Here is a 17619-nt window from a genome sequence, read left to right on the forward strand (position 1 = left end):
GTGTGAGTTGTGGTTGTGTGTATATACTAAAGGTTGATGGAGTGATGTAGTGTGAGTTGTGGTTGTGTGTATATAATAAAAGGTTGATTGTGATGTAGTGTGTGTATATACTAAAGGTTGATAGAGTGATGTAGTGTGAGTTGTGGTTGTGTGTATATATACTAAAGGTTGATAGAGTGATGTAGTGTGAGTTGTGGTTGTGTGTATATACTAAAGGTTGATAGAGTGATGTAGTGTGAGTTGTGGTTGTGTGTATATACTAAAGGTTGATAGAGTGATGTAGTGTGAATATACTAAAGGTTGATAGAGTGATGTAGTGTGAGTTGTGGTTGTGTGTATATATACTAAAGGTTGATAGAGTGATGTAGTGTGAGTTGTAGTTGTGTGTATATACTAAAGGTTGATAGAGTGATGTAGTGTGAGTTGTAGTTTGTGTGTATATACTAAAGGTTGATAGAGTGATGTAGTGTGAGTTGTGGTTGTGTGTATATACTAAAGGTTGATAGAGTGATGTAGTGTGAGTTGTGGTTGTGTGTATATACTAAAGGTTGATAGAGTGATGTAGTGTGAGTTGTGGTTGTGTGTATATACTAAAGGTTGATAGAGTGATGTAGTGTGAGGTGTGGTTTGTGTGTATATACTAAAGGTTGATAGAGTGATGTAGTGTGAGTTGTAGTTGTGTGTATATACTAAAGGTTGATAGAGTGATGTAGTGTGAGTTGTGGTTGTGTGTATATACTAAAGGTTGATAGAGTGATGTAGTGTGAGTTGTGGTTGTGTGTATATATATTAAAGGTTGATAGAGTGATGTAGTGTGAGTTGTAGTTGTGTGTATATACTAAAGGTTTGATAGAGTGATGTAGTGTGAGTTGTGGTTGTGTGTATATACTAAAGGTTGATAGAGTGATGTAGTGTGAGTTGTAGTTGTTGTGTGTATATACTAAAGGTTGATAGAGTGATGTAGTGTGAGTTGTAGTTTTGTGTGTATATACTAAAGGTTGATAGAGTGATGTAGTGTGAGTTGTGGTTGTGTGTATATACTAAAGGTTGATAGAGTGATGTAGTGTGAGTTGTGGTTGTGTATATATACTAAAGGTTGATAGAGTGATGTAGTGTGAGTTGTGGTTGTGTGTATATACTAAAGGTTGATAGAGTGATGTAGTGTGAGTTGTAGTTTGTGTGTATATACTAAAGGTTGATAGAGTGATGTAGTGTGAGTTGTGGTTGTGTGTATATATACTAAAGGTTGATAGAGTGTTGTAGTGTGAGTTGTAGTTTGTGTATATAATAAAGGTTGATTCAGTGATGTTGTGTGAGTTGTGGTTGTGTGTATATACTAAAGGTTGATAGAGTGATGTAGTGTGAGTTGTGGTTGTGTGTATATACTAAAGGTTGATAGAGTGATGTAGTGTGAGTTGTGGTTGTGTGTATATACTAAAGGTTGATAGAGTGATGTAGTGTGAGTTGTGGTTGTGTGTATATATACTAAAGGTTGATAAGTGATGTAGTGTGAGTTGTAGTTGTGTGTGTATATACTAAAGGTTGATAGAGTGATGTAGTGTGAGTTGTGGTTGTGTGTATATACTAAAGGTTGATAGAGTGATGTAGTGTGAGTTGTGGTTGTGTGTATATACTAAAGGTTGATAGAGTGATGTAGTGTGAGTTGTGGTTGTGTGTATATATACTAAAGGTTGATAGAGTGATGTAGTGTGAGTTGAGGTTGTGTGTATATATACTAAGGTTGGTTGATAGAGTGATGTGAGTGTGAGTTTATTTGTGTGTATATATACTAAAGGTTGATAGAGTAATGTAGTGTGAGTTGTAGGTTGTGTGTATATACTAAAGGTTGATAGAGTGATGTAGTGTGAGTTGTGGTTGTGTGTATATATACTAAAGGTTGATAGAGTGATGTAGTGTGAGTTGTGGTTGTGTGTATATACTAAAGGTTGATAGAGTGATGTAGTGTGAGTTGTGGTTGTGTGTATATAATAGTTGATAGAGTGATGTAGTGTGTATATACTAAAGGTTGATAGAGTGATGTAGTGTGAGTTGTGGTTGTGTGTATATACTAAAGGTTGATAGAGTGATGTAGTGTGAGTTGTGGTTGTGTGTATATATATAAAGGTTGATATGAGTGATGTGGTTGTGTGTATATACTAAAGGTTGATAGAGTGATGTAGTGTGAGTTGTGGTTGTGTGTATATATACTAAAGGTTGATAGAGTGATGTAGTGTGAGTTGTGGTTGTGTGTATGTACTAAAGGTTGATGGATTGATGTAGTGTGAGTTGTGGTTGTGTGTATATAATAAAAATTGATAGAGTGATGTAGCGTGTATATACTAAAGGTTGATGTAGTGATGTAGTGTGAGTTGTGGTTGTGTGTATATATACTAAAGGTTGATAGAGTGATGTAGTGTGAGTTGTGGTTGTGTGTATATACTAAAGGTTGATAGAGTGATGTAGTGTGAGTTGTAGTTGTGTGTATATACTAAAGGTTGATAGAGTGATGTAGTGTGAGTTGTGGTTGTGTGTATATAATAAAGGTTGATAGAGTGATGTAGTGTGAGTTGTAGTTGTGTGTATATACTAAAGGTTGATTCAGTGATGTTGTGTGAGTTGTGGTTGTGTGTATATACTAAAGGTTGATAGAGTGATGTAGTGTGAGTTGTGGTTGTGTGTATATACTAAAGGTTGATAGAGTGATGTAGTGTGAGTTGTGGTTGTGTGTATATACTAAAGGTTGATAGAGTGATGTAGTGTGAGTTGTGGTTGTGTGTATATACTAAAGAATGATAGAGTGATGTAGTGTGAGTTGTGGTTGTGTGTATATACTAAAGGTTGATAGAGTGATGTAGTGTGAGTTGTGGTTGTGTGTATATATACTAAAGGTTGATAGAGTGATGTAGTGTGAGTTGTGGTTGTGTGTATATACTAAAGGTTGATAGAGTGATGTAGTGTGAGTTGTGGTTGTGTGTATATACTAAAGGTTGATAGAGTGATGTAGTGTGAGTTGTGGTTGTGTGTATATACTAAAGGTTGATAGAGTGATGTAGTGTGAGTTGTGGTTGTGTGTATATACTAAAGGTTGATAGAGTGATGTAGTGTGAGTTGTGGTTGTGTGTATATATACTAAAGTTTGATAGAGTGATGTAGTGTGAGTTGTGGTTGTGTGTATATACTAAAGGTTGATAGAGTGATGTAGTGTGAGTTGTGGTTGTGTGTATATACTAAAGGTTGATAGAGTGATGTAGTGTAAATTGTGGTTGTGTGTATATACTAAAGGTTGATGGAGTGATGTAGTGTGAGTTGTGGTTGTGTGTATATACTAAAGGTTGATAGAGTGATGTAGTGTGAGTTGTGGTTGTGTGTATATACTAAAGGTTGATAGAGTGATGTAGTGTGAGTTGTGGTTGTGTGTATATACTAAAGGTTGATGGAGTGATGTAGTGTGAGTTGTGGTTGTCTGTATATAATAAAAATTGATAGAGTGATGTAGTGTGAATATACTAAAGGTTGATAGAGTGATGTAGTGTGAGTTGTGGTTGTGTGGATATACTAAAGGTTGATAGAGTTATGTAGTGTGAGTTGTGGTTGTGTGTATATACTGAAGGTTGATAGAGTGATGTAGTGTGAGTTGTGGTTGTGTGTATATACTAAAGGTTGATAGAGTGTTGTAGTGTGAGTTGTGGTTGTGTGTATATATACTAAAGGTTGATAGAGTGATGTAGTGTGAGTTGTGGTTGTGTGTATATACTAAAGGTTGATAGAGTGATGTAGTGTGAGTTGTGGTTGTGTGTATATACTAAAGGTTGATGGAGTGATGTAGTGTGAGTTGTGGTTGTCTGTATATAATAAAAATTGATAGAGTGATGTAGTGTGAATATACTAAAGGTTGATAGAGGGATGTAGTGTGAGTTGTGGTTGTGTGTATATACTAAAGGTTGATAGAGTGATGTAGTGTGAGTTGTGGTTGTGTGTATATACTAAAGGTTGATAGAGTGATGTAGTGTGAGTTGTGGTTGTGTGTATATACTAAAGGTTGATAGAGTGATGTAGTGTGAGTTGTGGTTGTGTGTATATACTAAAGGTTGATAGAGTGATGTAGTGTGAGTTGTGGGTGTGTGTTCATACTAAAGGTTGATAGAGTGATGTAGTGTGAGTTGTAGTTGTGTATATATACTAAAGGTTGATTGAGTGATGTAGTGTGAGTTGTGGTTGTGTGTTCATACTAAAGGTTGATAGAATAGTCAATTAATTTAATTACTACTTCACGCTCGCACTAGTACGTGGTTCTTACAGTATTATTTTGTTATGTACACTTATAACTATGGAAAGTGTTTTTCTTTACACAGCTAGAGATGTTTAACAATGTATATAAATTTGTGGTTCTTGTGAATTTTTTGTGTTTGCTGAAGTGGTTGCATTACTTGTGGTTTAGATTGTGGTTTTTTGTCATCTAACTGTGTCTCTGAGATACTTTTTGACATTTATTATTTGGTTGTTAAATATGTATAATTTGTCTTGCATGCAATGTGTATCCATTCTATTCTTATTATAAGTACTACAGTATGCATGATACAATTTCAGGTTTTATAAATACGTTTATTTTATAACAACATTTGATATATCTATAAATCAAGATACAAGTGTTTTCATTAATTTTTCAAAATGTTTTTGATCCATCATTTCAAATAAGGCTTTCGTTTTGTTTTGAATTTAGCGCAAAGATGCACGAGGGCTATTTCCACTAGCCGTCCCTAATTTAGCAGTGTAAAACTAGAGATAGCCATTACCACCCATTGCCAACTCTTGGGTTACTCTTTTAACAAACGAATAGTGGGATTCACTGTAACATTATAACGCCCCCAAGGCTGAAAGGGCGAACATATTTAGTGTGACGGGCATTTGAACCTGCAACCCTCAGGTTACGAGTAGAACTCTCTAACCCACCTGGCGATACCGAGCCTTTAAAGAAGGATTTGTCAAGTTGTTTTTTAAATATTTTTTTCCACACCAAGGATATTGTTGAGAAGGATTGTTCTGGAAATCTCTCTGGCCAAGGGAAGTAAGCAGAAGGAAAGAACATAAATCAGACTTTTACAATGTCAAAACAATCTATGAAATCAAAAATTTAAATGCACAAAGTTTGTGGCAGAAAATTTGTAAAATAAATGATGAACTTAGTTTCGCACAATTTTTACGATACAAATTATTGGTTGAATATATTGGGTTGAGGAATAATTCGTGAGCGTTTTTTCAAGTTAAACAAATATATTCATAAATGAAACGCTTTCGCAAAATATTTCATGTTATTTGGTAGATAATTTTTTGCTCTAATAGATGGTGTGTTTGATTTTCATGTCTTTAATTTTTGCTTTCATTTTCAGCTCATTAAATGGACTGTCAAGTGGACAAAATCGAGCATTTTCGACACCATCTGCTTTTCGCATTTAATTTCTTGCAATTTCGTTTAAAACAATGCATACTATATACCTAGGTATTACATGAAATAAAGTATCATAATAAATATTTTGGGTGTAATGTGTTCATGCTTTGAAGTATTGTATAGTCTTGCATGTAATGCTTGAATGAAATTATTTGAAAACGCTCACGAATTATTCCTCAACCTAATACAAACTAGAAATATTTCCTTGAATTATGAGTTAACACTACAAACTATTATTTTCAACGAGTTGTTATAACATGGAAATAAAACAAATAGCAAATGAAATTTCTTTGATTAAGGAAATGCTTCGAATGTAGTATTATTTTTTATAGTTTTATCATTAATCTTTTGATGCCAGCATTAAGAAGAAAAAAGGGTTAAAAAAAACGACTAAGTCTTTCCACTCCTAATGTTCGATTGTGACCAAATCTACCGTAGAAAGTAATTGTGAAGAAGTATGAACGATGACGACCGGCTGTGAGAGTTTATCGAAAAAATTTAATGTCCTTAGAATTTCTGAAGAAGGTCCAGGAAAACACAGACATTATTAAGGCCACGGCATTGCTATACTGAGGCCTTCCTTTGATTAGGAGTTCAGTTATTTGGCATGAAAAGCTGTGAGTAGTTAGATATACTACTGAAAATATTTTTATTCTACACGCCTTACCTAAGAGTATTATTAACATTTCAAAATTAAAAATAAATAAAGACAACGTCCTTTATGGTAGAACCGTTTTATTCGAATAATTCCCAGCATTGCTTAATAAATATTATAGTGCGATAATTTTGAGAGTATTAATGCTAATGTAGTGTAAAAGAAAGATAAAAAACGAGAAAGTTAAAAAATCTAAAACGAAAGTTAAAGTTACAAAGTTATTCAAATGAAACGTACTGGATTATGGTTTAGTGGTAAATACATGATACATACATTACGACTTAACAGTGCCAAAGTACATTCTGTGACTTGCTATAATAACAGTATGTAAATAACTATATTACACACAATTATTTCCTATCCAAATTTATATAATATTTAACGTAGTTGCGATGCCGAGAATGGTATAAATGGAAACAGTATATGTCATTTGGCCATAACATGAATTTTTGGTTACCTGTACTAATATGTTGCGAATTGCGGAAGTTACTTATAGTGAAAACAAATTTTTGAAACCACTTGAAATTTGCACCAATGAATCTCGAGAGTAAAATATAATTGATGATGTGGTCAGATGAACTTTTCAAAACCTTCAGGTAAATAACTTAATACTTCAAAAATAAATATTGTAAACAAAATTTAACATAAAACGTGCTTAGCAATCTCTAGAAGGTCAAATACAAACGTTAGAGTTGTATGCTAGCCTACTTTTTATTGCAAATTATATCTGTAAACCCGTGTAGTTTTAACATAGTCATCGTTCCTTACCTGGAGGCACGACATGGCCAGGTGGTTAAGGCACTCGACTCATAATCCGAGGGTCGCGGGTTCGAATCCCCGTCACATTAAACATGCTTGCCCTTTCAGCCGTGGGGGCGTTATAATGTGACGGTCAATTTCACTATTCATTGGTAAAAGAGATGCCGAAGAGTTAGCGGTAGATGGTGATGATTAAGCTGCCTTCCCTCTAGTCTTACACTGCTAAATTAGGGACGGCTAGCGCAGATAGTCCTCGTGTAGCTTTGCGCAAAAAAAACAACAAACCAAAACAATTCTTACCTGGAATACACATTTCTCCTGTTTCATCAGAATGACTTTTGTAACCCTCTTCACAGCGACATTCTCCGCCTGAGTTACAGATGGCGTGGTCGTTATAATAAGAGCAAGATTCCGTGTGATCACACCTCTCCCATAATCTCGCAGCTGCAAAACAAAACGCAAAATATATGTGAAACTGAATGATGTTATTTTACCTTATGTTATTATTCATAGTTACCGTACTGGAAAGCTTCATTCGTATCTTTCTCAAATATCTGTTACTTTGTACTATAAATCATTATTAATGGTTTCGCAGATCTTTATATGTCTTTCATTTTCAAAGTTTTACTCAATCATAGATTATTATATACCTTTCATATTTAAAGCTTTCCCCATTTACAGACAGTTATACACATTTTACTTTCAAATATTTCCTCATTTACAAACAGTTATACACATTTTACTTTCAAATATTTCCTCATTTACAGACAGTTATACACATTTTACTTTCAAATATTTCCTCATTTACAGACAGTTATACACATTTTACTTTCAAATATTTCCTCATTTACAGGTCATTATATACCTTTCACTTTCAAATATTTCCTCATTTATAGATCATTATATGCCTTTTAATTTCAAATATTTCCTCATTTATAGATCATTATATGCCTTTTACTTTCAAATATTTCCTCACTTATAGACAGTTATACACATTTTACTTTCAAATATTTCCTCATTTACAGATCATTATATACCTTTTACTTTCAAATATTTCCTCATTTAAGAACAGCTCTGTTTTAAGCTACAGCAGAAAAATGGGATAAGAGCATTATTTAGCTCCTTCTCCTGTACAACTATAGTCTATGTCTTCCAGTGAGACAACGAAAAGTCTTGGGATTTATAACGCTCAAATCAGAGGTTCGATTCTTTTGGCTGGACGAGCGATATCCTAATGTGCCTTTGTCATAACAGAACACAGGCTGTAAGCCATACGTTTATATTTGTTTTTTTATAATAATGATTTTCTAGTAGAGATACGTTATTATTCGTTGTTGTAAGTTTATGTTATTCTAACGTTCGAATAATATGGGAGAGTGAACAAATCAAGATATTTGTACGTACAGGAACTATTTGGATGGTTTATCAGTAACTGCTACCTTTCCTGTTAATTTTGAAATGTATATGCTCTGACCAACGCACTGTGTAAAAAAACAACAACACAAAAACATATACACTCAAGATATAAATTCACACCATTTCGTACTTTGTAACGTTGGATAACGAACAAGTGTCAAAACTTCAAGCTAATTGCTGTCGTGAACCACTAATTATAAAAGGCCATATCCACGATGCTATAATTTTGAACGTTGGCAATAAATCATTTAGAAAACATACAGGTTTCAGCAGAGGAGATTCGAATGTTTTTGAAAATAACAGAAAACTTATCCTTTGACCTTTAATAAATAGTGAAATCCATGTGTGATATTAACATTTTGTGCAAAAGAACTGTAATTTAAAAATGTTATCGTTAATGTATATTTTCAAAAGACATAATAAGGTATACCGACCTTATTAAAAATACGCTAATTTTATTTACTTCAGTATGGCTGAGATATAAACGTATTTTGTGAAGTAGGAGTAGCTAAGAACTCTGAATATTCGTTACATACCTTTAACACAAAACTTGTTATCGACGATTGCAGGATAATCCTTCAGGCACTCACATTTCTTTGAAGTTAAGTTACAATAAATGTTATATAAAATATCATTACAAGTGTGTTCACAAGGCTCTCCAATGAAGAAAGCGACACCTAGAAGAGAAGAAAGAAGTTATATCTTTTTTTAATGTCTTAATGAAATTAAGTCCCTTGATGGGACAGCAGTATGCCTTCGTATTTACAATGTTAAAATGAGGGGGTTCGATTCACCTGGCTTTGCTATAAGAAAACACAAGCTAATGAACTTTAATTAATTTTTAAAACACCACATTATTTTTGTTTCATTTCTGTTGCATAGTAACGATAGTAGAAAGCTTCTTGTTTGAATTTTGTTTTCACATATGAAGATTTATTCTAATTACTGTTTGACTGAAGAATATACCGACAACATTTTTTATCTAATTATTAACCTGTTATTAATTGAGAAACACAATTTATCATTTTCATATTTTTAAGCAATAAAAATCTGGAGATAGGAATTAATGAAACACAAAACAAAACAACAAACTCAAAAAGGGAACTTTTTTCTTCAAATGACATAAAAATTTCCAATTAAACTTCAATCGAATGGTAGAATAGGTTTAACAGTTATTTAAAAATCAAAACAGCATCGCCAATAAGTTTGTTAAAATAAACACAGACCTTCAAGAAACAAAACTTGCATCTTACGTGACACCTGCGCTGATGTTCTATGTGCTTAATAACCAGCCTTTGAAGCCTAGATGAATGATTTCTTTAATAGATGTGACGGATTTATTATTATATATTCATTTTAATATCGATGTTTGTTTTAGTTAAATATATATTTAGAAATGTATGTGACTTATACTGTTAAATAGGTATTGTGAAATCCCTGCCTAGTTCTTAAGTTTTAAGAATCAACAGTATATATTTTATGAAAGCACTAGGGTATTGTTAAACCAAGTGAAATTTCTAGCACCTTGCCTTAAGATTTATAAACTGACATGCAGTATATATTGTTAGTTTGGTACAGTTAGTATACTATAAACCTCGGAAACTAGAACTAGGTTTAACCTTTATTAATCGGAAAACTACAGACATTTGACAAGGAACATTTATAGATTTCAAACATTAAAAACCGTTTAACTTCAGCGGATTAACTTCCCACGTTAATGTTTCTACGAAGTCTTCGTATAACTTCAGCTTTGAAAAACTAACGTGTGAAGAGCAAGCTAGTTCCCTGTTAAGTGGATTGTACCTATATCAACTCAGAATTAATTCGCTCATCGTGAACCGCCAATAAAATATTCAGTTCCATAACAGATAGAAGACTCAATATTGTTTGTAAGTTTACAAAACTTTTGTATATAAATCATTATTTGGAATAAATATTTGTAAACACCTTTATTATAAATTATATTATTGTTTGTATATTAAGATATATTTGTGTTAAGAAAGAAAATTGTGTGTAGCAGTGTTATTTACAGATATTATAAATTTAATACATCTCGACATTTAGTTAATTTCTAAATTCAACTTGAAATCTAAGTCAGTTTCAGATTATTTGGAAGTGTAATAAGTAATATAGCAAATTGGAGAGTCGTCCGATATAAATTATAATACGTAACATAGATCAAATAAAAACACTGATATTTAACTCTCATAAAACATCAACACAAATGTCTAATAAAAAACATTTAAAAACGTATGTAATAGACAAAACTACGAAATAGGTATGTGAGAGATAGAGCACGAAGAATGGTATAAATAGTTAAATAAATAACATAAGTATGTAATAAATGTAACAGTAATATCTAATAAACAAAACAACAACATTTCTTTTTAACAGGTACAACAACAGCGATAGTATTTAATAGATACAACAACATTATTCTATATAATATAAAATAAAACAGTGACAACTAATATACCTAACAACTAGATAGGTATTCAATAAATATGAGAATAACATTGATATACAATAACTTAAAACAACATTCGTGTTTAAATGAATAAAATAAAACAAGTATAAAATAAAGAGAAGAAAAAGATAAGCATCTAACAGACATAACCACATTTTTATTGTGTAATAGGTGGAACAACAACACTAGTATCTAAGTAGTTACTAGTATCTAATATATAGAACGTTAACATTGATATTTAACTGACAGACAAAGTAATAGCACCAATTTTATTTTATAAAGCACATCAACAACACTAGTATTTCAATAGTTATTTCCTGGATATAACAAGAAAATAGATATTTAAATAGTTACATTACTGATTTCTAAGAGACTAAATTATAATATCAGAAAAGCGAGACAGATATCAAGGAAATATAAAATCAATGTGGGGGATTAATAGTAAAAAAGGACAGATACATACTAGTCAGATCATCAGCCCAGGTATCTAATAGAATAATAAGATAGATATATAGTAGATACAAAAACAATGTGGAAGTCTAAGAGATAGAATAAAAGGACAGATGTCTACTAGACAGGACTAAAGGACAGATATTTGCTAGTTAGGATGTCAGCCCAGGTACCTAATAGATAAATAAGACATATATATATATATTAGATACAGAAACGATATGGGAGTCTAATAGATAGAATAAAAGGACAAATATCTACTACACAGTACATCAATTTAGGTATCTCACAGACAAAACGACAAGACAGACATCTAGTAGTTACAAAAACAAATTGGGAGTCTAATATACAGAACACAAGAACAGGTATCTACTAGACAGTAAATCAGCTCAGGTATCTAATAAACAGGACAACAAGACATACCTAGCAGTTACAAAAATAATATGGGAGTCTAATATGCATAACACAAGAACAGGTATCTACTAGACAGAACAACGGCTCAGGTATCCGTAGAACAGAGACGGGTATGTAATAGATGTAACAACATTAGAACAGCATAATAGTTGTAAGGGATAGTACGATAATTCTAGTATTTTACATGCATAATAACAACACTAGTATTTTTTGTAATGTGGATTCTGTTTTTACATATTTTTTAGTACTTAAAATCTATTTATGATAAATTTCATCTTTATCTTTTTAACTTCAGTATTCCATTATCTTAGTTCTGTCTGATTAGCAATTTCTTTTTGACTCGACCTTCATATCTCACCTTTATTTTACCTTAAGAATATTTGTATATAAATGACTGATGAAAAACTTTGCATCTAATAAAACAAAAAACAAGATATACCTCTAATATAACAAGACAGGAATCTAGTAGACAAAAGAATAACTCTGTTATGCAGTACATAGAACAACAACACCAATACTTAAAAGATGAGAAAACAACACTAGTCACCTGATACATTTAACAACAAAATCAGACGAAACGAAAGCACTGGTATCTACTAGATAGAACAACAACATTGTTTTTTAGTAAACAAGGGAAATTGTTACTGTCCAATAGACAGAACAGCAATAACAGAATTCACCAGAACAACAACACGTATCCAATGGATGTAGTGACAATACTGGTATCAGTAGAAAAAAGAAAAGAAAAGAATATCTGATAAATTGGTGTATACCAAATAGAACAACAATCAATACTGATATTTAATAAGTACAACAACACTATAATCTAATATAAAATCAACAACTGTAACATATAAAATACTGAATAATAAGGTAGTCGTTTAATAAAAATATTTAATGCATAGAATAAGTACCAGAGCAAGTATGGTACTTAATAGAATAAAAACAATACTAAACAATAAAAGACATATCAATAAAAGAAAGAAACATTTCTAATGGATTTAGGAACAAAACAACTTTAGTGTATGATAGACAAATAATCATTTAAATAAGTATTTGATACATCAACAAAAACATTGGCATCAGAAGAAACATTAATATCCAATATACTAACCAAGAAAACCAGTACATAATACATATCGAACAACAAAACAACTTTAGTGTGTGATAGATGGAGCAACAACATAGTTGTTTAATACATAGAAGAACAACAATGATATCTAATTGATAAAACATAAATTAAATAATTTGAAAAGTAGAACAGCAACCTCAGTATCTATCAAACAGGAAAACAACGCATATATCTAATAAATGGAATAATTAATCAGGTAGACATTAAATAGAGGCTGAGTACCTTATGTTAAAACAATTTTGGGGTCTCACCATGTTGTTACAGTCTATAGTCAGACTCCGTTTGATGACTATGCATTTTGATAATAGTCATACAGTGTATTTTATACTGCAAACAGTTTCGTCTTAAGACTGTCATGTCTAAAGCACACACCTCTCCTTTGTACGGCTTTCGATAATTTATCTAGGCAAAGAGAACATTTTTCTAGCGCCCAAAAATTTACATGTGCTTGAGTAGTATGTCTTCATGTGGAAGAGCACGAATACTTGTTTTATTTTCCAGTTGCTTGACGTATCCGATGTTTCAATGGATATGTTGTAGAAGCAAATTATACATATATGACTTGCGTCATTTTTCCAGAGATAGATTTTCTTGATTACGTTGTGCATTTTTGCTTGAAAAACGTGTAAAGATTTTGTCACTGACTTTGACACCACACTTTGCTTAGCACAACTAGGGTATAAATTGTTGCAGGTTACTTTTGAGGTGGTCCTGGTGCCTCAAGCTGATCCATATTCCTTTGTTTTCTAGTGCCATTAAGTATAATGGTTATTCCTGTCCTAAAAATTATAAATGATCGATTTAGATACGTCTTCTTAATCTTACTGTATAAATATTTTTCATCGGAAATGGCTGTTAAATGCCTTTCTGAAAATCGATCAACTTTCGATATTATCACATTACTACGCAATGCCAGACAGTGTCAAAATGTAGTTGTGATTTATGCATTTCTACTGAGACTATATATTGGCATTGGTTGCTTTATTTGCACTTTCTGTTCTGAACTCTCACCACAACTGCTATTTATTAAACAAAGTAACAATAGGTGCGAATGAACGCAACAACAAAATTGGTATGTAATAGAAAAATAACAACCGTATTAACTGGTGAAAGTAAAATAACAGTATATAATACATATAACAACACCCGTATCTAACAGACAGAACAGCAAAAACCATAATACTGTGTAATAAAGCAGAGCTTTAACATCGGTGTTCAAAACAACAGAGAAGGGATAAAAAATATATCAAACAAATGAAACATGATTATTTATTCAATGGATAAAATAACAACACTCATGTTCTCATGACAGAACAACTATTATAACAGAACGATGCTTATGTATAATAGACATTACAACAACAGAAGTATCTACTTTATAGTTAAAATGCAAAACATATAGTAATAGTTTCCGAGGTTTAAAATATTCTAATATTTATCTAAAACAGTCTATATACTAATCATTTTCACGAATGTTATTGTTCGTGTAGTAACAAAGATATTAACAACTAAATATTACGATGTATAATAACAACTGAAGGTCATATATTGTATTCTTTGATAACTCAGTGGCAAAACATTAATCCTGTCAGTCAAAGATACTGTGTTCCAGACCCGGAATAGTTTTTCACTTACTGGAGTTTTCACTTAAACTTTTTTTTTTTTTCTGACAGCATTTGTCATAATACCATTCAACAATGTTATTGTACGTATAGTAAAGGACAAATTGACAATTAAGGATTATGAAATGTATAAATAAATATTGAACAATAAGCATTAATAAAACCATGACGAGAATTACGTCCACTACAAATGGGCTTCACGAAGTTTTTGTTAAACATGTATTATCTAGGAACAGTTTTATAAATATTTATACTATTTTGTTTTCTTCTATCAAATTTGTTTTTCCTTCGAACTGATCAGTGTTATTTTAGCACTATTATTCGCTTGAAATTAGTGGAATGTTTTTGAACGAAAAATTAGTTTTTAACTTACTCGTTATACTAAAGCAATTTGTTTGACATGAAAGAAAGATAATTTACTTTCAATGATTTTTTCGATGTAAATCAGAAATCTATGTACTGAATCAAAAGTGGAGATTATATTGTTCAGAATTCTATATCGTGTAATCAGATATTTTCCGTGTTTAAAACAGCCTGACTTGACGGTCTTTAACGAAATAACGTTTCTAATACCAAACATTGACTCATAGCATCTGGCAACATTTCCAAGTTACAATTTTACCAAGACAATGTAGTGCGAAGACAAATGTCTCCCAGGCTTGCTTTGATTCTTTAATCCTATGATGATTCATCTTGGTGACAAATCTTTGACAGAAAAGGAAGAAGAAAAAACACATGAAATTCAGCTTCTCTCGGGTAACTGAAAATAAATCATAAACCAATGATCTTCACTTATTCAAGTGAAGAAATGAACAATCTCGGTTAATGATTTTTTCCTCTTACCTGAAAGAAAGAGAACTTGAATATTTTTTCAGTTCTTTAGGGAAATATTCGGGCTTCCTCGTCAAGTATGGACAACAAAAGAGTAAACAGGCAGCATGCAGAGTATCGTGGTGGAAACATGCAAATAATAAAACATGCTTACAGTAATTATCAGTTGTGAGGAGAGAGCAAGGTTACAAATATTATATTGAGTAATGTGATAAAAGAAAGTAAAAAGTCCGTCTCTAGTTTTGAAAATGTAATAAATTTACTTCTCGGAAACTTCGTGAGACTTTTCTCTCAGTAGGCTATTCTACGGCCTTTTCGACGTAACAGTGATTAAAGATTGCATTTTTTCGTTTTGTTTTGGCAAATAGCTAAGCAGGTTTAAGTCACAAAAGGTAAATGCTCGACAAACCCCACGGGTAGCTTTTCTAGAAATTAATTTTAAATCGGATGAAATAGATTCGATTTATAGAATGTTTCTGGTGCAAATAAAATGTTAGAAGATCCTTATACACATTTGAAAATAAAACAATTCTTCCTTGTGCTTTCTTCTTTAATACTCCTGAAGTCACCGAGAAATAAAAGGACATTGGAGGAAATTAAAGGTGCTTCAACAAAGTGGGGTACTTACCCCTTCCATAGGCACTCTTCGCCATCACGGTTTCTATGAGGAGGTGGAAGCATGCCGGTAAACCACACAACAAGAAGAGTGGAGGAGAGACAAAGAGGAACCATTAGTAACGCCACTGATTGCAACAGGTAGCTAGTTAGTACACACTAATCACAATTAACAAAGGTTAGATCACAAAGGGTACACAATGCGTAGCAAGTAGTAGTATGTATATAAACACAATGGAGTTTTCTTCACAAGCCACAAAAGCCATTAACATTGAGGAAGTTGATTACAATTTCACCAGTAATCATATCTTATAAATATTTAAATGGTAACTTAGATACAGAAAATTCTTGTCACCAGGCGGTCTCACAATTTCAACATTAAATTAGAAATTGAACTTGTAGGTAATAAAAAATTTACTTTGGATAATTCAAGTAATATGTATTCTATTTTATTGTATTCACTGAAATCATAACTTTAACTTCGCTTAACATTTAATAAATAAAACGAGAGGAAGACAATAATATACAAATTAGACAAAGTACGTTAAGCCTATATGGAAAAACTTTAAGCTCAAAAACAAAAAATTCCTGTTATAAAGGAGTTATTATTTTCTCTGCATAACACCATACAGAATGTCTCTTAAAATGTATACACACTTTGAAAATTTATAATATACGAAAAATAAAGACATAGTAATGATATTTTATTTTAAAAATGACATGAGTGATGTTTAATCCTGTTAAACCCACTAGACGGCGCTACCCACAGTAAAACAAAATATGAGGAATTTCCTCAATGCTTGTTTCTTTGGAAGATTGATGTAACGGAAGGAAAATGCCGAGAATCTGCTTCGATCTCCTGACCTAACATCACCAAACTTTTACTCGTGGGGCACTCTAAAGAACACTGTGCATGCCAGAAAACCAAAAAACTGAGTCAAAAGTTGAGATTATATTGTTCAGAATTCTATATCGTGTAATCAGATATTTTCTGTGTTTAAAATAGCCTGACTTGGCGGTCTTTAACGAAATAACGTTTCAAATACCAAACATTGACTCATAGCATTTGGCAACATTTCCAAGTTACAATTTTACCAATACAATGTTATGTCATGCATCGTTATCAACAATGCATTGACCCTAATGGTGGATAGTTTTAACATTTGCGACATTAAGATATGAAGTAGAACAACGCGTTTACATCTGTGTGCTTTACTAATAAATAAATCAATGAGTAAAGTGTGTATACATTTTGCAGAGACATTCTGTATCTCTTAAACTACATAAAAAGTGTTTCTTTGTTATATATTTACAATTCGTAATTCAATAAAAACCTTTTGCTTGAACTTATTACAAAATTTAATTGTCATAGATGTGTTCATTGAAATGGTCATAAAATCGGTAACAGTTTTTCCCCTTACTCCAAAGGATTTACACCATTTGAAAAACAAGACATGAACAATATATACAAACAACTAGATGTTTTCTCAATAAATTATCTGGCTATAAATGACATATCCTTGACTAAACTTAATGAATTTCAAACGAATCCGACAGAGTTCGAAAATAGTATGACATATTTTTAATCGAATATAAATAACATATTATTGTGAGGACGAAGACACTTTAACTAACCGTGACAAATTTTCAATTAAATACGAGAGATCTTTAATTGATCGTAACATGTATTCTAATGGAAGTTACAGATCCTTATCTTGACGTGAAAAGTCTTAAACTTACGTAACAAAAAATTCAAGTAACGCGAGGAGCTCTAAATCAATTTGAAACGGATGAAAAAAATGAACGTGACAA

General features: G+C 32.0%; 1 protein-coding gene across 7 annotated transcripts in view; it reads right to left on the minus strand.

The window, feature by feature from the left end:
* The window catches only part of LOC143225088 (uncharacterized), a 135801-nt gene that overhangs the window by 53822 nt on the left and 64360 nt on the right, over positions 1–17619 (minus strand). For 5 of the 7 annotated variants that reach the window (XM_076453829.1, XM_076453832.1, XM_076453834.1 and 2 more), the window contains exons 2-4: positions 15821–15853; positions 8813–8953; positions 7161–7304 (exon numbers count right to left, since the gene is read on the minus strand). In XM_076453829.1, coding sequence (XP_076309944.1) covers positions 7161–7304; positions 8813–8953; positions 15821–15853 — 318 coding nt within the window. The remainder of the gene's footprint in view (positions 1–7160; positions 7305–8812; positions 8954–15820; positions 15854–17619) is intronic. The other 2 variants (XM_076453833.1, XM_076453831.1) reach the window with 1 other exon arrangement.

This window comes from Tachypleus tridentatus, chromosome 9, assembly GCF_004210375.1.
Source record: "Tachypleus tridentatus isolate NWPU-2018 chromosome 9, ASM421037v1, whole genome shotgun sequence".
NCBI classification, from domain to species: Eukaryota; Metazoa; Arthropoda; class Merostomata; order Xiphosura; family Limulidae; genus Tachypleus; species Tachypleus tridentatus.